Source organism: Acanthisitta chloris, unplaced genomic scaffold (genome assembly GCF_000695815.1).
Source record: "Acanthisitta chloris isolate BGI_N310 unplaced genomic scaffold, ASM69581v1 scaffold11494, whole genome shotgun sequence".
NCBI classification, from domain to species: domain Eukaryota; kingdom Metazoa; phylum Chordata; class Aves; order Passeriformes; family Acanthisittidae; genus Acanthisitta; species Acanthisitta chloris.
Genome location: NW_008671029.1, coordinates 30,406 through 52,224, shown reverse-complemented (window position 1 = coordinate 52,224; position 21,819 = coordinate 30,406). Strand labels below are relative to the sequence as shown.

Sequence of the window (21,819 nt, the reverse complement as noted above, 5' to 3'; positions counted from 1 at the left end):
ACATGCTAAGAGCGCTGAGTGGTAGGAAGTGAAGGTACACTCTTTGAGGAAGGAATGAGAGAAATGAGTTAAGTTTTCTTGAAATTGAATGAATAATTTAATTTGTCTGTATCAGTAAATTAACTTAGTGATTTCTAGGGCCAATGTGATAGTGATGGGCATTTAATTTGGAAATTGTGTGTCAAACAGTTTTGCAGGTCATATGTTTAGTACTTCCTTTTTAGATGCCTTTTGGGGAGACCTTAGCTTTGCTGATTTTGTTATAAGAGTCCTTTGTGAGTTTTCATTTGATTCATTCTTGAGTATTTTCAGTCATTAGAGTATTTTAAATAAACTGTTGGGTTACTGTGGATAGCTAGCTAGTGAGTAACAAGCTTTGTAGTGTTGCCCTACTTTTCAAAACCTATTGTACTTATATTTGTTAGTAACAAATTCTGGGAGTTTTGGTGTTTTTTGTTCTTCATGAACAGGATTAGTAAATATTTTTGCAAGATAAGCCATGAAGTCATAGTAATTAAGTAATCAGAGATCTACAGAAAGACACACTGTGTGTAGGCTTCTCTCTCTTTTTTTTTTTTAAATTAAAAATTATATTTTCTTACTTTTAAATAAAGAATACTTCTGGTAGTTACTGACAGTTTTGTTTGTTCAGTGGTGCTTACTGCAGGTCTCATGATGAGAAGACCTTGTTCCTAAAGTTTGATTGTGTCAGAATCTCAAACTTTTTTTTTTAAGTAGCAAGGTTCTAGGCCTCATTTTTGGAGAGGAGTGTGGAAATGCGATGCATTTTTTTCCTTTTAAAACTTGATCCAGTATTTGAAATTACACCTTTCACTGTTGGTTACAAACATAACATGGTGAAGGTTCATCCTTTAACTATCCATTATGTGATGCAGTGAAAGGCTGCTTTGAGCCACTTTGTATTGTTATTTAGTCAGGGAGGAATAACCAGAGGAAAACAGATGAGAGATGAAGGGATGCAGGAATATATAAATACATCTATGATCAGAGATTTCCAGAAAACTTAAGTAATTGAATGAAGTTAAAGAAGTTGCAAATAAATGTTTTACTGAAGCTAGATGAAGGAGAACAAGCAGATGATGTACTCTGAGACAGCTGATGGCCACTTCTTGGTTATGGAAGCTGTTAAGTTTACCATGATATGTATTCTTCGACCTACAAGTTTTAGATGATGTGATTACAAGAAAAGCTTGATTTTCATATCACTGTTGAAATATCTTTCTCAAGCAGTGACTGAACATTTCTAAGCCTCCAGCAAATGGGGATGACTTCAAGTCCTGTGTCCTCCAGTCAAGCAGGTCATTTCTCAAAGTAGCAATGGAAAGCAGCTTTGCACAGAATCAGGTTCTTGTGTGCTAATTTGCATGTACCTATCTCTTGTTTGTGAGCAGCTGTGTTTCTCACTTATCTGTTACTTCTCATGGTGCTGGTTAACACGAGGGCTTGCCTCTGTCACTGTGGTGCATTTCTCTAGGATGACTCTGATCTTTGTGAAATCTCGCCCTGGTCGTCTTTGGTGTTCTTACCCTTCTCCAATAGCTGAAGGGCAGCTTTTGAAGCTAGTCAGTATAAAAATGCATCAGAAAAAAAAGTAATGGGTGACTTACTGGATAGGCTGATAATCACCAGAATGGTCACTACTGAAGTAGTGTCTACTGTCTCCTCTGGCTCCCTCCTCCCTGGCCTTGCCTTGCTCCCAGTGAGATGGGGAATGACAGGATTTGCATTTGCAGCCCTTTTCTTATTAGGGTTGGATGGATGTACTTGTTTTATTATGCATTTGAAGTACAAGACATGGAATAGTTCCTCCTTCTTTCTTCTAACTGGGGCAGGTTGTCATACATGTGGGAGATAAATGGAAATAAATGCTCTGGTTTATTAGAGGGAGGAGTAGTTATTCTGCATTTCACATAGCATTCCTCAAGCTGTTATATCATCTAGATGAAGACATGGGAATATATTACACTGTTCAATACCTTTTCGGCCCATCTAATAACTGTTTTGATACATTGGAGTATAATTTCTGTATGTTTCTTTTGTTTTATTTTTCCTCCTGCCTTTGTCTCCTGAGGCAAGTGTTCTGCTGCATGAGCAGGCAGAAGCCTTCCTCTGGAAAAAAAAAAAGTATGTAGTAACTGTATCTGTCAGCTTTTCAAACAGTTTCCATCTTCTGGAAATGCAGCATGTGTGCCAGAGAGTTCAGCCCTGCTGCTAGAAATCAGAAGACAGGTTGCTTAAGGAACATTTGTTCTTTAAGATGAAGTGAAAACAGGAATGGTATTCTGGGTGTTAAATTAAAGGGGGGAAAAATCCAGTGTTCACAATAATTTCTAACATTGAGTAATTCTTAATTCTTTTTACAGAACTGTGTCATAAGAAAAGTATTTTTTAACTTACTACATAATAAATGTATTCGTGATATTTATCTGGAATTCTGCTTAGCCCAATGGCTCTTTGTAGAAGCTATCTATTTCCACATTTGACTGTGCTACCAGAATACTTGCATCTGTTATGAGATTACATCTAGAATTTTAAGATTTCTGATAAAGCCATACCAGCCAAACCCTGTGTTAATTTTCTCACAGACACTTCAACATTCTTTTTTCAACATACCATTTGATTGCTTCATAGACTTCTAAATTATTTTCATAATATCCTTGTGAGACAGAGCAGGTGATATTTCTCTGTCTATACCTGTAACTGAGAGATGCACAGGGGATCAAATGAAACTATCCTTACAGATGGTTACCCAACTCAAAAAAAAATTACAGAGGAATGATGTGAGAGTATTATAACCTTATTCAGTTGCTGTAACATACAAAGTTAGGATACTCTCCTTACCTTTGGCATGTTTAAACATCCGTGACGCTTCTGTTTAAGGTACAGCTTTAATAAATGTATTTCTGTAGCAACTGGAAATGCTCAGCCTAACGTAATATGCTGCTCTGCATGTTCTTCATTGAGCACTGAGAGAATGAGGACATACAGTTACTGACTACATATGACAAATTCAGTTTGCCATACCTCATTGTGGAAAGGACATCTGTTGCATCACACAGAGCTTCTCAAGAAATTGCATTCACCTACCATATTGTCATTTAGCTTCTTTCTCTCTGTTTGCATTAAACACCTAGATCATTCTGGCATCCCTAATGCAAGACCTTCTTAAAACATGACTTCCTCAAGCTTCATTTCTTCTGTTTCTTCCAAATGGCTCATGCTCAGATTTTCTGAAAACAAAGTCCCCTGTTACTCAGAATGGATGTAAAAATTTCAAGCTTTGGAAGAGAACTTCTAATGAATAAGTTTTTAATGAATAGCAGGGCATTCATCACCACTGTTAAAGTTCCCACTAAATGTCAAATGAGGTGGCTAATCCACGTATCCCTGCTGACCTCAGGAAAAGCTTCATTTCACACAAGCAAATATTTTCCCCCTTTGCTTAAGTACTTGACATACTTTTGTGCAAAATGGCTTTGTTTTCTTTTTTTTTGGTTTGTTTTTTTTTGTTTTAAAATCTTGAAGATATTTAAAGTTGGTGCCTGGCAGTAATTATGAAAGGGAAAGGATGACTTGAATTAACAGCATGTTTTGTTATAATCTGCTTAATTGTCATCTGTTGTGACAGTTTCATTTGTCTGTTACAGGAAGCCCATGATGGACTTGCTGATCTTTCTCTGTGCACAGTATCATTTAAATCCATCAAGTTATACTATAGAGTTGGTATCAGCAGAAAATAGCCAGATTAAATTCAAACCCAACACCCCAGTGGGAATGCTTGAAGTGGAAAAGGTGATTGTAAAGCCAAAACAAATGGATAAGAAGAAACCTGCTCCAGTTATACCAGAGGTGAGAACTAAAGTTAAAGCATATTGAGAAATTAGACTCACTGTTGTATTCAATACATTGAGCTTGTAGCTCAGCCTCTTGTGTCAGGTTTTCCTGTTGTCTCTCATCCTCCCACCTTGAGGCTCTGTGAAATGCCTCACTCTATGTTCTTTATAACCTCCTCTTAGGTAAAATATATCTCAGTTTGTTGCAGCAAACATCTTTGCTGTTGAAAGAAGGAAATATTATAATATTATTTGAAATCTCATGTCTTATTGTGCTTTTGAAAAACTCTGCAGATGAAGTGTGGCTGAATACAGCCGTCCATGAACTGAAAAATCAACATCTTCTACCATCTGTCATGCTGTGATATATATGCCCTTCTGATTGTATGTTCATTTCCCTTTAATACACACTGTTAGTTGGCTTTAATTTTTTATATACCCCTAAGAAGGCAGGAGCGTTTTGAACTACTAAACTGACTTCTGGGTGTTGCCTAGATCTTTCCTTCTACCTTTGTCCTTATGCTATATAGAAGAATACTGTTTTTTTAATTTATCTGAAACACTTGGTGGGCCTGGAGAGCTCTCCTGCTACACTTTTGACTTCCTCCTATGCATGTGTGTACATGCACGCACTTGTCACCTGACTTCTACAGGTACCTAATATAACCTAGTAGTTCATCTCACTCCAGGCATGTACCCTGCTGCAGAGGCAAATGGCAGATGCTGAAGGAGAAGGAGACTATTTCAAGTGTCCCTAATAGGGAATAGCAAAATAGTTCTGAGTTTCTCATGTAGTGTTTCTGACCCTATAACATTGGTGAAGTTGGCCATGAGTGGAATTCCTGTGAGGTGGTTGTAGAAATGCCAGTTCTTTCAGAATTTGTGCTGGTATTTATTGGAATTTTCTTCTCTTTAGCAAACAGTAAGGGTAGTGATTAACTACAAGAAGACACAGAAGACGGTAGTAAGAGTTAGTCCACATTCACCCCTTCAAGAACTCATACCAATTATCTGTAGCAAATGTGAGTTTGATCCTTCACACACTCTGCTGTTGAAGAATTACCAGTGTCAAGAACCCCTTGATGTGACAAAATCTCTAAATGACCTTGGACTAAGAGAACTATATGCCATGGATATCAGTCGAGGTGAGATAACTTTTGTAAATTGCAGTTATATAAATGGTAATTGCTTAGTATTTTAAAAATGTATACATTTTGTTGGCTTTTTTTACTTATGAAGAAATTATTTTCTAGCAATTTAGTATATACTTCATTAGTCTTCCACAAAATTGAAACTGAGACAACTTTACCCAGACTTTTGTTTTTAGAAGTGCTGTACAAAAGTTTTGTCTTCTGAGTGTTAGGTACCAGCAAAGGTAGCTGGCTACAAATACTCACTTAAAAGCAATGCCTTCCTTTCCTTCTCTCACACCTTCCCCAAAAAGCCCAACATGCTATTTCCCTTAGCTTGTAGGTGTAACCTGAACAGGACAGAAACATTAGTGAAAATTGGTTTTGTTTTAGAACTATTTTAGAAGTGTTAGATTATTCTGATGGTGTTTATGTATGTTTCTGAGTGCTGCTTGCTAATTTTATAGACTGTGAAGGAATAATAATTGTCTTTTTAATTGTGGTCCAACAGGGTCACAATGAACTAACTTCCTAATATTTGTACAGACTTTCCTAGTCCAGGTTTTAACTGTAGTTGGGCATCTCTCTTTTTCATTACAGGTTTATTGAACTGTGATTAAAAATTGTGTACAGTGTGGTTTGTTCCATTTTAGACTTTTCTCACAGGAAATTTCACTCAATGTAGAAAGCAGTAATATTGTTTAACTGACTCCTGTTCTTGACCACTGTTCTATTTGCTTGTTTTTCTTTCTGCTCTAAAACTTGGGACGTTTGTTGCAGTTTTGTTTGTGTGTTTACCCCTCTTTCTCCCTAAATGTGGTAACCTTACTGTTTGGTGATTACAGTGACCAGAGTTCTTGCAGTTACTTCCTAAAGGTCAGAATGACAGAATTGGACAATATGTCCTTTTTCCACAGAGAAAGCAAAAATTAAATATCTTTTTCTTCCCCACTGGAGAACAACATATTTTAACTTGCTTAAACATCTGACTTTGACTATGTTCCTGTAGTGCATTGTCTAGTTTGTTGTCTGGCTATTGCTTTCATCTACAGAGTGGCAAATCTGGCTTTGGCACACTAGGACATGTGCTTCATTTGAACTAAGAGCCAAAAATCCTTAGGCGGACATATGAGGGCATACATGCTTTCTACATGGCAGTGCCCTGCTGGAAAATTTAGATCTTCAGTTCTCTTGATACAAAGTAGTTCAGCATTTCCATTTTTCAGACAGGTTCAAAGCTCTGAATTTTTAGTTATTTTTATGGAAGTAAATGGTGAGATGTACCTTTTACTTAATAGAATTTAAATGCAGATTTTATTTTACTAACATTATATTTTACTTTTGAGTTCCTCTTTGTTTTCCAAGTTTGGACTGCCTGACAATCCAAAACTTGCAGAGCAAATGATTTCATATACTAAATTTTCTCTCTGCTTCAGAAATATTCCAGTCTGTGTTGCATGTCTTCAGGCTCAAGTTGTTGAGTGGCTTAGAGTATTAGGCAGTAAAGATACAGACCCTTTTGCTTCAGGAAAGTACCCAGTTAATTTTTCCCTAATGTTAAAGACTCAGCTTGGCTTTCTGTATTTGTAACTTGTAACTGCATCCTTGATTCAGATTCACATTTTCTGTCTTTCTTTTTGTCTCTGTAGCCGCATCACCAGTTGATTTAAATTTACCATCTTTGCAAGGTATGATTTACTGAAATAGGCAGTGAAACTGTAGCACTTATGTGACATTACCATCCGCTCCTATTATAACATCTGCTTAACTGTGACATGACTAATATCTCTGTCCTATCATAAAGGCATATTTAAAATGACAGTGGATGGATATACCCAGCTATATATAAAGTATTTCTGTATAGTTTTACCCTCTATCAATGTATTAATTTAGGGTCATGTTTGTACTGATATTTGTACCAGCCCTGCAGATATCTGTTGCTCATCGTGTTTGCATTCAATGGGATTTCTTTGCGAAAGTTAAATCTAGTAAAAATAAAAAAGAGACAACAGATTTACAAATCATCTGTATGACTAAAACAATGTAAGGGAGATAAGTTCTGCAAGATAGCAGAATTGACTTGCCTGTCTCTACTGACTGCCACACAGTTACCTGTGCAGCACTGATGGGGAGTTTGGGTGACCTGTCTCCATAGTCACACGATGCGCAGCCCAGCGCCTGGCTTGTTCCAGTTCACACTTTGCCATGAGTTGAAGGTGTTAGGAATGGAGAGCTGGGAAGACTGATGCTCTTTTTCCCTTTCACAGCCTTTATGATATGAACCATAACACATGACAAGTGGGATGGGCTGGATTAAGTGCTAGGGGTATTAAGAGCAGCTGAAACTCATCTGTCCTGAGTTCTGAGAAGGACAGGAAGAACATGGATGATAGCAAACCTGCTCATTTTGCAGTGTCTAGACAAAGTACTAATATAGGTGATTTATGATGTGTTTTGTGTATCCTTGCAGGAGGTTTATGACACAGTGAAATAGTAAGAATGAAAGAGAAATAATCTCTGCATGAAATCACATCTAGCACTATGCTTTGTATTTTAGACTCCTACCAATCTGAAAACATAGATGTTCTGAAGGAGAAAGAAAACAAAGGATTTTTCAGCTTTTTTCAACGAAACAAGAAGAAAAGAGAACAAGTAAGGTGTAAATTTGTATAAGCAAAACTTCTATAAACATATATTCATATTGAGCAATCAATACTGTTGTCTGTTTTCGAAAAAGTATATGCAACTTGGGTTTCTTTTTATCTTCCCCCTACCCTGCACCCCAAGGCTGCTAGTGCCCCAGCAACTCCACTGATGAGCAAGCCAAGGCCAACATTAATCCCAAGATCTAACACTGTCAGCAGGCAGTATGATTCAAACACTCTGCCATCTGAAATGCCGAAGAAGCGCAGAGCTCCTTTACCTCCTATGCCAAACTCTCGGAGTGCTCCCCAGGAACTCGCACAAGCTCAAGTCAGACTTGCATCTGATGTTGTGAAATCTAACAGCTTTGATAGGAATGAACAGGTTAGTTACATTTGCTTCACTTCTCTTAATGCATATAGACATAATAATCTAGATAACCCTGTTAATATCCGGTGAGGCTTGAAATAAAAGTCCAGTACTTGCTTTAAAAAAATTTAGCTTGAAAATAACTATAGAAGTTGAAAGATGCATTCCTTTTAAACTTTATATCCAAAGTAGCTGCTGTATTTTCAAAGGGCGTAACCAGTTTCTGATATAAGTTCATCTTCTAAGCACCTTTTTATTCTTTTAGATGAATAGTTTATGTATTTAAATGTGAGGACATGATCTCACTTTATTACATCTACCAATTATGTTGTGATACTTCTATTAATTTTTAATGTTTTGGTTATGTGGGATAGTGAGTAGTTTGTTCTTTATATTACATTGCTAGAAAAAGGTGAACATCTTGAGGAGCACTCTTAACATGGTTCTGCTCTCAGCAAGTTTTGTGGTATTGCACATGTTGTCAACTGTGAATTCCAATTAAGAATCAAGGCTAAAGATTTTGTTATTTTTTTAATTTATTTCATACTTTGCTTTGAATACAGTCTCTAAAGGTGGTCTTTAGATACGAGGTTATTGGCATGCTAGCAAAACTAAATGCCAACGTAAATGAAATACAAGTCTAAGGGATTCATTTTGTGTTAGACTTGGAGACAAGGAATTTCAGACTGGACTTCCTTTATAAAATGATTTAATCTTTCATTGATGCACAGAACCACAAGAGAGCACTGTTTAACAGAAGTAGTCTCTAAAGGTGGTCTTTAGATACGAGGTTATTGGCATGCTAGCAAAACTAAATGCCAACGTAAATGAAATACAAGTCTAAGGGATTCATTTTGTGTTAGACTTGGAGACAAGGAATTTCAGACTGGACTTCCTTTATAAAATGATTTAATCTTTCATTGATGCACAGAACCACAAGAGAGCACTGTTTAACAGAAGTTCTGTCTTTGTGTGTCCTGCTGATGCTGAAAAGCTTTATCATTTGAAGAAGACAAAGGTTTCTTTCTGAATGCTAATAAAAGGAACCTTGCAGGGGGGAAAATCATGTTTTTTTACCTCACCATGTTTGTCTTTTAATTGAATTCAAATTTTTTGAAAATAATTTATTAATGTCAACATGCTTTAAATGATTAATATTTTCTTATGTCTGAAAGTAATGTATGACTGCTTGGCTAGGATCTGTCACTCAACAAAATTGCTTAGATTTATTATTTTGTACTGACATTTCTTACTCATCTAAAGTGATTTGACTGAAGTTAAATAGCTCAGAAAGAGAGGCCATAAGTCCAGATTAAGTTAAATTTATTGTGTGTATTTTTGGTTTTGTACTACTCTGTGCAGCTCCTTTAGAACTTAAAAGCTTTTGGCACATGTTTTTTAAGATGAGTACTGTTTCATTCTGGTATGATTGCATAGCGATTTATCAGAAAATACAGAGCTTGGGACTTAAATGTGGACAAATATTTTCTCTGTGCTTTGCATTTTATTAATTAAAGTAAAATATTTCTAGTATCTACTTTCCAATAAATATCATCTAATGAACGAATTTAGACTGCATAGTACATATTGCTCAACTTGATCAGGGAACTCTTAAGGAGGGATCCTATGAGAGACTTCCTTGGAGAATAAAGCTGCTCCTTGGAAGAGTGCTGACACATTTTCAGAGATAGCTTTCCTGCAGCACAGGTGTGGTCCATTCCCCTAACTGGTAATAGGAGTAGACATAAAAATAAACATTCTCATTTAAACATGATACTGAGAGAACTCAAGTGCAAAAATAAGCATGTGAGGGATGGAAACAGGGCAGAGCAATTCCCCAAAAGTAATAGAGAGATACTTGGACATGCAGAAATGCCATTAGGAGTGCAAAGGCAAGCCTGGAGCTAGCTCTAAGTGCCAGGAGCTCTTGACACGGTCAAGAACAAGAAATGCCTTTGTAAATTAGTGGCAAGCAGAAATCCATGTACAAAGGATGAGGTCATCTACTTTTATTTTAGCAAGGTGTTTGTCACAATCTACTTCAACATATTTTGTTGGAAAAGTAAGGTACAAATTAGGTGAAAAACAAGATAGGATAAAAACTGGATAAACAGTTCAAAGTGTGGTGGTAATGGCTTAAAGTCAGACTGGTTGTGAAGTAGAGTTTCAGAGGAGTTGGTAGTATGTCCAATACTGTTAAATGTCTTCATAAATGACCGAGATGATGGAAGGGAATCCACCCTCAACAAACTTGAAGTTGACGCCAAACTGGATAGAGAGGCAGGTACACCAGAAGGCCACTCATTCAGGTATAAAATAACAGGCTGAATGAGGTTTAAAAAAGATGCATGTGAAATTCTTTATCTGGATTGGTGTAATCCCAAGCACCAGTACAGGCTGAGGTCTGGTTATGTGATTCACATTGAATCCAGTGTACTCAATACTGTTTGGGCCACACCTGTACTACTGTGTCCAGATTTGGTTCCTGCAGTTCAAGATGGAGATAGAAAACAGGCAAATGGGAAGCTGCCATGATATTTAAAGGTGTGGAGAATGTAAATGTTTTATTGGAAAGAAGGCTCAAATGGGATCTAATCAAATTCTTCTGATACCTGGAATGTGTGACAGAGAAAGTATATGCTTCACAAAGATGCATGGTGACAGGATGAGGTCCAATGGGCACTAGCTGCTTCAGAGGAAATTCCATTCAGATAGAAGAAAACTTATCACTGTGAGAACTGATTGTTGGAATAGGTCACTCTAGAAAAGTGGTAGAAGCTTCTTCGCTGGAAATATTTGAGATGTTCCTTGACAGGCTCCTGCAATAACACAATCTCAGAACTGATTTCCAGCAGAAGGTTGGACCAAATGGTCTCAACATGTTTCTTCCAACTTACTTTTCTCTTTCACATAGGTGAATCAGGCTTTGCTGTTTTTTTTTTTTAAAACTGAATGCACATAATTAGGAGAACAAAATAAATATAATAGGTGTCCATCACCAACAGAAACCAGAAATACTTGGTTTTGCTGCAAGATCAAGCACTGCTTGAGTAATGCTGCCAAGGAAAAGATTTGGAAGCGTGTTTCTCAAAAGGCTCTTCCACTGAAAGTCTGTAAAATTATCAAAATGGTATGTCTAGCTTTTGAAACTTCCGATTGTAAAATAATGGATACTTGCTTTAAAAACATAAGGTGTTAGGCAAAGGACAATGTGAAATTATGTTGCTTAAATAAAAATTTCATTTACAGGATTTGCAACTTCATAAATTAAATTGGGCACTATTTAAATGCATAGTAAGAATCAGTCTTCATTCCAAGACTTGCCATCCTCAATATGGAATTTGAAATGAAATGTGGAATCATTGTAGAATAGTCAGTTTGGATGATTGCACAGCATTTTTCATCTGTACCACATGCATTAATGTTTTATCAACCCAAAGTGATCAATTTATACTGGTTTAATCCAAGTCAGTTCTCAGCAATGAGGCCAGTACAGTCATCACACTAGATCAGTTATTTTATTGTAAACAATATAAGAATTTGGTCTCTCATATTCTCCTCTGTTGAAATGTATGTCCTGCTGGTAGGACTTAATCTTTCTCAGGTTGCTCACTAGGGTAATTGGTGTATTTTCTGGACTACTTAGTATGTCTGGGAATTTCAGTGTTATTTCAGTGTCCAAGGAAGTGAATTTACAAAACTGAAGGTATACTTTTTTTTTCTGAGGGGTTACTTTTTATCTTATTTTACCTTACAAGAAACATTTCCTTGCACATAATACTGCTTTTAAAAATGCCTAAGGTTTTGAAGCCTGCCCTTCATTTTGTTTGGCAGACTGGGTACCTACTTGTTTTCTCCTATGGACCAGGATGACCTTCTGCATTTGCGTTATTATGGACTAATCTCTTTTGTAACATCCAAAGGAAGATAAAGTGAAATGTCAGTTTTGTCTGGCTAAACTGTTTGCCTGGTTTTGAAAGACCCATGCCAAAGTAGTAACATCAGACAACAGCAAAATGAGCCAACTTTTAAGGGAACAGAGTTCTCACTGTTGTCTTTTTTAAATTCACAATGTATTGTAGTCCAGTTTCTCACAGTATGAAAAAAGGTTTAAATGCTTACCTCCTACAACTTCTCAACTTCTTTTCCCTTAAAGAAGCTGCTTTTTCTTTGTATGCGCAGTTACATTGCTATATGAGGGTTGGAATTTTTTCTGCCTCAGTTTCAAGATGACTATAGAATTAGTTTTTAGGGACATGTTCCTGTTTTTAGGGGAGAAGTTAGTGCAATGGATATAAGGGTAGCTTTTATAAGTTATCACATAGCATGATTTGCTTATTCTTCTATATGAGACTTGGAAGATGACTAGTAAGCTTAATTGGTTAATGTTTGTCCAGCAAATTTCTGTGTTAAATCAGATGAGAATAAGCATGTTAGTGTCTAATATTGACATCCCTCACTTATTTGTCAGTTCTAATTTTGGGCAAGATGACTCTTGCCAGAAGTATGTTTAGAACTAGCAAGTTTAAATACACTTGCAAGTAGAGAGGACTCTCAAGGGTTTTTGCAAAGTGCTGTTGTATAATTTAATGTGTGTATCTTCACAGTTTTTGTAGAAGTGGATGCAATTTTCTAGTAATAACACTTCTTTAAAATCCTTTTAAAAGAAAAGCATTTGATTATGCCCAAAATGCCATTGCTAATTTTCTTCCTAATGCTTTATTTATAACAGCTAAACTACTATATCTTCATTTTATCCCAGTAATGTTTGTCTCCTTACACTGTTTACACTTATTATATAGAAGCATGAGTAAACTATGCTTGGGTGGGAACAATTAAGTGGAGAATTTTAGTCAAAACATTTACAGTTTTAAATGATGGATAGAATGTCTCAACTGTAGAAATATAGCTTGGTGTTATTTACACAACCCTAAACTCCTAAAGAAATTTAAATCTCCAGTCTACCCTTTAGAAAAGAAAGGTAAGAAGAAGATGGGAGAATGGGGGAGATGGGAAGCAACTAAACTGTAAAGTGTTTTTGAAAATATTTCTTAGCTACTGTCCTAGAACAGCTTAGTTAAGATTTCTGGGAGGTGCACGGTGCATGCTTAAGAAGTTACAGCAGAGGCTTGCTTGCCTGCAACTCGATGGTCAGCCCTTTAAAGAAGTTGGGCAATGATGCAGCAAGCACTAGGGACATCAGGGAGGTTTTGAGTAGTAGCCAGGCTTACCTGGGAGAAGACAATGCTCAGGACTACCTGTTTGGTCTTACAGAAGCTTGCATGAAGATCATTTGATATGATTCTGAGATGTTTCGTAATTGGTGATGCATGTTGCCTGCATCCACTTCTCGTTATATAAAATGCATAACTTTGTCCCTTTATTGTATTTGCTTCTGTACCAACAAGTGTGCAGATAAATCCTAGGAGAAAATAGTAATGTCATGTGTCTGGACAGAATATCACCAGCTGAGTTTCTCAAAATATATTCTCTATGTTGTTTCTTTTCAATAGATCAGAGGTATATTACTTCCTCTGTAGTACTTTGGCAAAGTTTAAGTGTTTTGGGAAGCTTAAGTCAGGTAATTGAAATTGAGTACATGAATCGTTGTAGGAGCAAATACTACTTTTTTTTTTTTCTTCTGCTACTCCTTGGACATATATTTGCTTCATGCTTGTACATGAAGGGAAGAAAGAAATACTGACAATATGGCTAGCAATGTGCTTTGATATCCCAGTCGCCTATATACCCTCTCTTAAACTTAGATATGTACAGAGCAAAAGAGGTAGGTACTGGTGGTATGAAAATGCCTGTATAGTGACACTTGGTGTGAGGTAAGCTTTCCAGCACATTGAAATGCTCCACTGCCACTAAATTCTTTCCCAGGTGGCCAAGAAGGCCATGGTATCAAGAATAGTGTGGCTAGTAGGACTAGGGAAGTGATCATCCCCCTGTACTCGGCATTGGTGAAGCCACACCTCGAGTACTGTGTTCAGTTTTGTGCCCCTTACTTTAAAAAGGACATTGAAGTGCTGAAGCGAATCTAGTGAAGGGCAACGAGGCTCATAAAAGGTCTAGAACACATGTCCTACGAGGAATGACTGAGGGAATTAGGTTTGTTTAGCCTTGAGAAGAGGCAGCTCAGTGGTGACCTCATTGCTCTCTACAACTACCTGAAAGTGGATTGTAGGGAGGTGGGGGATGTCTCTTCTGCCATGCCTGCAGTGAGAGGACTAGAGGGAACAGTCATAAGCTGAGACAGGGGAGATTCAGAACATATATTAGGAAAAGTTTTTGACTGTTAGTGTGGTCAGGCACTGGAATAGGTTGCCTAGGGAGGTGGTGGAGTCACCATCCCTGAAAGTGTTTAAGAGGCATCCGGATCTAGCACTGGAAGATACGGTTTACAGATTACATAGAATGGCAGGTTAATGGTTGGACTTGATGACCTTATGGGTCTCCTCCCACCTTGATGATTCTTGATTCTAAATACTGTTTTTCTTCCATTCCAGCTGCAAAATCACTGTGGTTTAATTTCTGCTTCTAGAGGCTGGAACTTGGGAAGCACTGGCATCTATAAATGTCTTCTTAGGATGGTGTGGGATTTGGTGTCAAATATGTCAGTACACATTTGAGACTAAAAGGTTTCATATCCACACTTGCTCATTCCAGGATGAGGAGAGTGTTCAGTGTTAAAAGTAGAACTCCTGAGTATGTTGTGGAAGTTATGAGAGAGTTCACTGGTGCTTCTGCACGAGCAAAGTTAATTACTTTAGTGATTCTAACAAGAATTTTAATTTAAATGCAACTGATAAAGCACTGCTTATCATTGGCAGTTGGTATGACACATGAACACCCAGATGTATATTCCAAAGCTTTGTCAGATATGTCTTAATAACATTATTTTAGGGTTTTTTTTTCCATCTGTTTAAAGTACTATTTTCACATTACAGCCTTTGTTAGGATTTGAAAGCTCTTAATATTCATATGTTGAATAATTCCTGAGAAAATCTGTTCAACACTTGAACCTTAACTGGAACATTTAGTACTTTCTTGAAATCTCTCTTTGCAAATCGTTTGTTTCTTTGGATGCAAAGGGCAGTAGAAAGGCTTATAAAAATCTTCTAGTAGCATTTGTGCTCTTATGCTGAGAACATTATTCTCCCCCTACACACATACTTGTTCTGTGCAGAAAGAAACTCTGGTGACATCTGTTTAGCTGAGCGAGTATGCGCAGAACTCCGTGCCAACCAAGTCAGCTGAGGGAGCCTGTGTGAAGCAGATGAGGGTGAAGACCTTTGAGCAGAGAAGCATGTCTTTGTGGGGAACAGAGGGGCTGCAACCTGCAGCACAGCTACCAGAGAGGAGACAAATAGAACTGCCCAACTGCAAGGAGGAAATACTTTAGCAACAATAAAAACCTCATTTGGGGAAATAATGTTAGATTTCACATCCCCTCCTGAATGAATTCAGAGGCTGAATACTATTAATTATTTTTAATTTTTAAAAACTACTTGGGAACTGTGACTGGGAAGCTATGAAAGTGTAAAGTGATTTTTGTTGTGTGACATTTTAATCTAAAAATTGACTTGTTTAAAAGCTAGCCAGGCATGTAAGTATTTTTAATTAGGAGTGTAGTGCTATGTCTCTGTGCTCTGGTGTTCTTAAAAGAACATTTTACCTTTGTGTTTTTGCTTTAAAGCCCTGAGTCCTGATTTGCTCTAAAAGGTTTGAGCTGCTTTCTTTGGCATTAGAGTAATTGGTAGAATTGTGTGAACATTTTGGACAGTGTTGCTCCTTACAATGCAGTAAAAGTATCTATGGATCTGTCATAACTGATATCAAGGTGGGACAAATCAGATGACTGAATGTGCCCAGGGTGGCTCAGAGGATAGTTTTCACCATCTCAGTTCATTCATTGAGGTATTCTATTGAGATCTAACAGGAGCTGCCAAACACTGCCTCACAGACGCCTTGTGCCAGTATCTTTTCTCTTGTGAGTAATTTTCTTTGCAGATTTGATTTTGTACAATCAAATACTCTAGCTTTTGGTCTTTAATATCCCACATACTGTAGGATCTGTATTTCTGCAGTGGTAGCTTTCTAAATGATAAGCATCTTATTCCATGGAAATTGACATGGTCAACAATTTTATTGTCTGTGATGATTTTGAAAGGTTGTCAGTGAAACAAGAATTTGTAGGTGCCTTTATGCCATCTCTGTTCCTTGATACTGTGCTTTGTGAAGTGGGCTGGTTAATTGAAGCACAGAGAAGTTCTCTGAAGATGACCCCACATTCGGTTGCTGTGTGGATCCTTCCAGCCAGAAATAAATGTCACTGCTGGATTTTATTATATTGTTGAGTAGACAAGTGATAGGGATCAGAATTACTACAGAAATAGGCAGCTGTGTCTAGTGCCAAAATGCACTCCTTTATTGCTGGGATCTTGAACATTGTCATTCTAATAGATGTGGATATAGGTTTCTTCAGCATAAGGCATACTGCAGTTAAGAATGGCAGGCAAATTTACAACCACTGTCTTTCTGACACAATATGTTTTTTAAACAACATAAAATGCAGTTGGACTGCTATATCAAAAAAATATGAGGTCTTCAGCGCATAGCCCTTGTCCATTTTTTAATGGTTTTGAATATTTGCAAATGATGATTTTTTATTTTTTGTTTTTTACTTTTGCTATAAAAATGAGGACATTATTGCACTTCCCCATCAGCAGCTATTATAATTGTTTTTACGACTTACTATAGTTTAACTTCAGTAAATATTATAAGACAGTTTTTACTTTCCAAGTTTTGAAATCTGGCATTCCAAAAATGTCAATGAAAGTTCAGGTATTTCAAGGAGGGAAAGAAATTCCTAATAATTATGTATACATCCCAATTAGGACTGCTGTTGAAGAAATGTAGAAGGAAACATTGTATCATGTTATTACAGTGGGGTGAAGTTTCCACAATGATTTTTAGCTACTTTTAGAAAAGAATTATTTTAGTTTTGTAGAATTGCCTTTGGGCATAAAAGAATTCAAATTCTCTTTTACAGTATATGTAAGAACTGATTTTCTTTTACTGTTCCATCTTGTATCTCTGTGCATATACTCAATTACTCTAGAAAAATCTTTTTTTAAAACAACTCCTTGGAGGAATTAAGATGAAAAACATAATACGTTTGGTAATAGGTATATAGCCTCTCTTTCCCAAATGTATATTATAAATACTTGTGGAGAATAATTACTAGAGCTATTTCACTGCTTTTCATTGATTGCTAATAATCTTCTCCCTCCCCTGTCTCCCTTCCCAGGCCCCTCTGGGATTAGTCCGGAAAGGTTCCCTGCCACTCAGTGACACTGCTTCCGTGAACTCCTCTCTACGGAGGATGAAGCGCAAGGCGCCCTCACCACCCTCTAGAGCACCAGAAGATCAAAGTGAAGGCAGTAATGAGCCTGGTAATCTTTTTATGCTATATAATTGAGAGACAACAGAAAGGATAGCTGTTTTGGCTAAACATTAAAGCAATGCCAGCTTATGAGATAAGAACTTCAAGTTAAAATATGAGTGCCAAACATTTTCAGATGGTAAGGAGTGATAATATTGCTGCTTTATGAGACTGGATGATGTAATGTGTGTGAGCTAGCACAGGCAGGATGCAGGAACAACCACAAAGCTGCAGATGCAAAGAGTAAATTTATTTTTGTTACCTCGCCAACTGGGTAAACCTCAAAGCAGCACCCAGAGGCACATAAGCAGGGACACAGGGACTGCCTAGAAGATTGCCAAGTGAGAGAGGTCCATGCAAGAGGATTGCCAAACCTGCTGTTTTCCCTCTGTGTCAGGGATTCACACAGGTGTAGTTGACCACTGTGCTTTGATTTTTTTCCCACAGCAGGGGAGGAATCTCCAGTATGTTCATTAAAGTACCTCGTAAGTCTATCACAGGCTTATGTTATTTAAACATAAGCGTTCTACTTGTCAAACACACAAGACTAAACAACAACTAGTATCATATAGGTGTTTTTTTGCACCCCTGCTGCAAGTCACTGGAACATGTTTACAATCCTCCTCACCAATCTTCTGTTATTTTCCCACAAGTGTGAGAAAGGCAGGTATTTAGAGCATGCAGATCAGGAAAAAAACCCAGACAATGCCACATTAATTATAGTTAGGTTAAGCATAGAATTGTGTTTGTGTTGCTCAGACAGACTGCTTGGGGTGGGGTGAAAAGATTAGCTTCTCTGAATCAGAGATGGTATAAGAGGAAATGGACTGACAAGAAGAATCTTAGTTTTATATTGGGTTTTTTGTAATTCTTCTGTTTGATCAAAAATTCAATTCTTTGGTTCAAAAATACCTAAGTGTTGAGATTTAAAACAGCTGGAGAATGTGACAAGGAGCACTGGTTGCTTAAGAGAAGATACATTTCTTGAAGAACTCGCCAGTCTGTAAGACCACAATCTAACATTTTATCGGGAACTTTTGTAGTGCGGAAATTGAGGGACTATAAAAACCTTGTTCCTTCACTTTTTGCAGTAACAAAGTCAACAGAATCAGCCTATAAAGTGGAAGGAACAGCCACCGAAATGCAGCCTGAAACAGGTTGGTTCTTTTTCCAAAAGCATTGATAAAATCTACTTCATAGTGAGCTATAATTCCTAGCAAGAAATAACTATACTATAGACATCATCATTACAGAACTAATTTTAATGCTTCAGATCACTTAACCTTTCCTCTGAAGTACCAATATGGCTTTCTAAAATCAAGGTGCTTTACCTTTATTGTCTACAGAAACACGTGCAATACAATATAATACAGTTTGTGTTGGTATCTGTGCTCTAGATTTAATAAACTAAACATTATCCCTGCTTTCCCTCCTCCCTTAGAAGTTGTAGAGAAGAACAAGCAAGAACTTCTGTAGTTTTTGTGTACCACATAGCATGCCTTTCAAAAGATAAAACCCAGTTTTCTTTTTAGAACCTTGCCTTGTGTTGCCCTTGACCTGCATAACCTAGGGGTAGGATCAAATCTGTGCCTTTTGGTTAGCATCTGAACAGTCTTTGAAAACATAAGTTGTAAATATAAACTGAACGCACAAGTAGTTGTTTATACATTAAATTGTTTGTTGGGTGGTAATGGAAAAAATGTGATATGTGAAAGTATGGCTATTGAAGATACAATTATTTAGCTGCTGAACATAATACTTTTTAAATTTATGCAGTTTGCACTGTTAAGTACTGTTGTTTGTAAGCACCATACTGTAGGGATCAGATACAGGGTGCAGCATCTAGAAGTGTTCTAAAATTTGCAAAAGGTTTTAGAATAATCAGTGCCCGTGCAGTCTGGAAAAGTTACTCTTTAATGCATATCACTAAGAACGAAATATATACACATGCTAAGCATGTGCTGTGCCGCTGGCATTATATGAGGCTAAACAGTTTCTGTGTTAGTTGACAGGAGCTCTTAAGTAGTTTTCCAGCTTTTTTGTTTGGGATGCCAGTGCACCACTCAAATTGGTTGGAGTAGTAAAACTCAAATGTACCACAAGAGTTGAAAAAGTCACCTGCTAGGATGCTAGGTCTCTGGCAAAGGGAAAAAATAGGAATCAGTAATCAGTAAACCTGGATTTAGTTGGTATTTAGGGCAATTTGTGTAAATTGCCGAAAAAGACATCAAGTAGAAACAATATGGAATGTAATAAATGGGAAGTATAACCCTATACTGTGCAGTCCAAGGTTGAAGATGTAATGAAGCTCTCACTTTTCCTAGTTGTTGTAGCAGATCAAAGAGAGCTATCACTTTGAAGTGAGTGGCTCTTAATGATGTTTATTAGTACTTAATTTTCTGTCTTGAAAACTGTGTCTTGAGATGAGTAAACTTATCATGTGATTTTAAATCATGTTTTTTTGTTTTCTTTTACTTGTTTGTATCTTAAGATTGTAGATTCCTGCCACAATTTCTGCATTTCCCATCACTGCAATGCCCAAGTGCTATGTAGATAAACAGCCTTGAACTTCATAGAAATGGTTTGGCTTTTTTAATCTAGATTTAGGAATTTCTGCTTGAGTTTTGAGTTCTGAAATTAAATATTTCAATTTAAGCTGTAATGGAAGGAAATAGAAAAATTTAATCTTCACTGGGCTTAGAACAGTCTGTGCTGAGGCCTGGGATTTGCCTCTGCAGTTAGTGACAGTCTTCATTCTCTAGTTCTCCTGCTGATGTCTTCATGCAATGTCCTTTGCTGAAGACTTAATGTAGTGCAGTATTTTCAAATGTAGATAATAGTCACATAGCACAGCTTCATTGCCTTTTTTTTTTTTTCTCGTGGGATACTGCTGCTCTCTGGTGGCATCTCTGAAACTGTCCTGAGGCCTATGTATAAAGGGTCCTTTTAGCAAAGCCCCTCATGCTGTGAGAACCAGCAGCAAAATCAGCTTCAGTACATTTGTCCTATTCCTAGTCTGAAAATTATGTGCATTTGGGTATTGTTTTAAATGCTAAAATAGTTCAATATCTCTTTAATTGTGAAGTTGTAATTTTAACTTTACAAAAAGTCGGTAGTTCCTTCCATTTGGATTGATACTGCTTTGATTGTCGAGCTTCTGGGAAGCATTGTGAGTTTTTGTTCAGCTGTGACTGGCATTCCAGAGTAGTTCTGTTATGCATTGCTACTTCAGCAAATAAGCAAAAAACCTAAGCTGCAAATATATTGTTACCTTCTGCCCTAAAATGAACAATTACAAATGTTTAATTTGTGTAACTTTTGTCTATTATCTATACATGACTTAGCCACAGTGGAGCTATAGAATATGGACTAGGCAACATTTCTGTTGTGAAATGACAGTTTTTCCATGGCATAAAAGCAGCCTGTACCTTGACCAGAGTAGTTTGAAGGCACACATCTACTAGAATAAACATTGACAGAGAATTAATTTGAACATTGGGGATTATAAACAACAATTGTCTTTCTCGATTATGATTTTTATTCCCCTTCCCAAAGTTTAATTAATGCTTAGCCTTTTTTCTTAGGGAAGAGAGTAAAATGGTGTTAAAAAAAATTTGAAGTTGCAGATTTTTAAATAACTTTCCATCAAACAAATCCCTTGATATAATCCTATTGGTTACAGTATCTCTTAAGAACCTTGTTAAGGACTGTAGAGTCAAGAGCAGATTTGCACGATGTAGTCACGCTTTCTGGCTTAGGTGCTTATGAGCATAACAGCTCACAGAGCAGCATCAGCCTGTTCTCTGCTGGCCCAAGAGTATTTCCACTACTCAAAGCAGACTTGCAGTTGGTATGTCAATCATTTTATCAGGTACATCTTCACAGTGTCACCTTGTAGGCTTTAAAGATGTTGTTTTAGGGCTAATTAAAACCCAACAACTAATGTTCAGAGAGAATAAATATAAGCATAGATAAAAATGCAATTTATACTACATGTGGAACTACATATAGAGTATGTAATCAGTAAGGCAACAGTATGTAGCCACTATTGCCATGAGTTCTTTCTAGCGATGTGCTGCATATAAGGGTTTGGAAACAAGTCAAAATCTGAGCTGTTCCCCTAGGGAGTTAGCTGCATGATGTAAGCCAAGGATGGCTGTTAAATGTTGTGTGTGTATCAAATGCATTCAGACTATTCTGCTGCAGCAGTGGTGGCCCAGGTCTGGAATGAGATCCAGTAACACATGAAAACCCACTAGCTGAAATTAACTCCAAGCAAGGGTGATCTATGAAATGAAGTAGAGCACTTTGGAAAAAAATAGCATTATTCATTTGTAGGTCAGGTTAGTCCACTCCAAAACTTGGAAATATT

General features: G+C 37.1%; 1 protein-coding gene across 1 annotated transcript in view; it reads left to right on the top strand.

Moving 5' to 3' along the window:
* The window catches only part of COBLL1 (cordon-bleu WH2 repeat protein-like 1), a 36,588-nt gene that overhangs the window by 3,798 nt on the left and 10,971 nt on the right, over nt 1–21,819 (top strand). Inside the window, exons 3-9 of the mRNA XM_009073933.1 lie at nt 3,669–3,870; nt 4,771–4,999; nt 6,634–6,672; nt 7,542–7,636; nt 7,772–8,011; nt 17,313–17,457; nt 18,539–18,604. Coding sequence (XP_009072181.1) covers nt 3,669–3,870; nt 4,771–4,999; nt 6,634–6,672; nt 7,542–7,636; nt 7,772–8,011; nt 17,313–17,457; nt 18,539–18,604 — 1,016 coding nt within the window. The remainder of the gene's footprint in view (nt 1–3,668; nt 3,871–4,770; nt 5,000–6,633; nt 6,673–7,541; nt 7,637–7,771; nt 8,012–17,312; nt 17,458–18,538; nt 18,605–21,819) is intronic.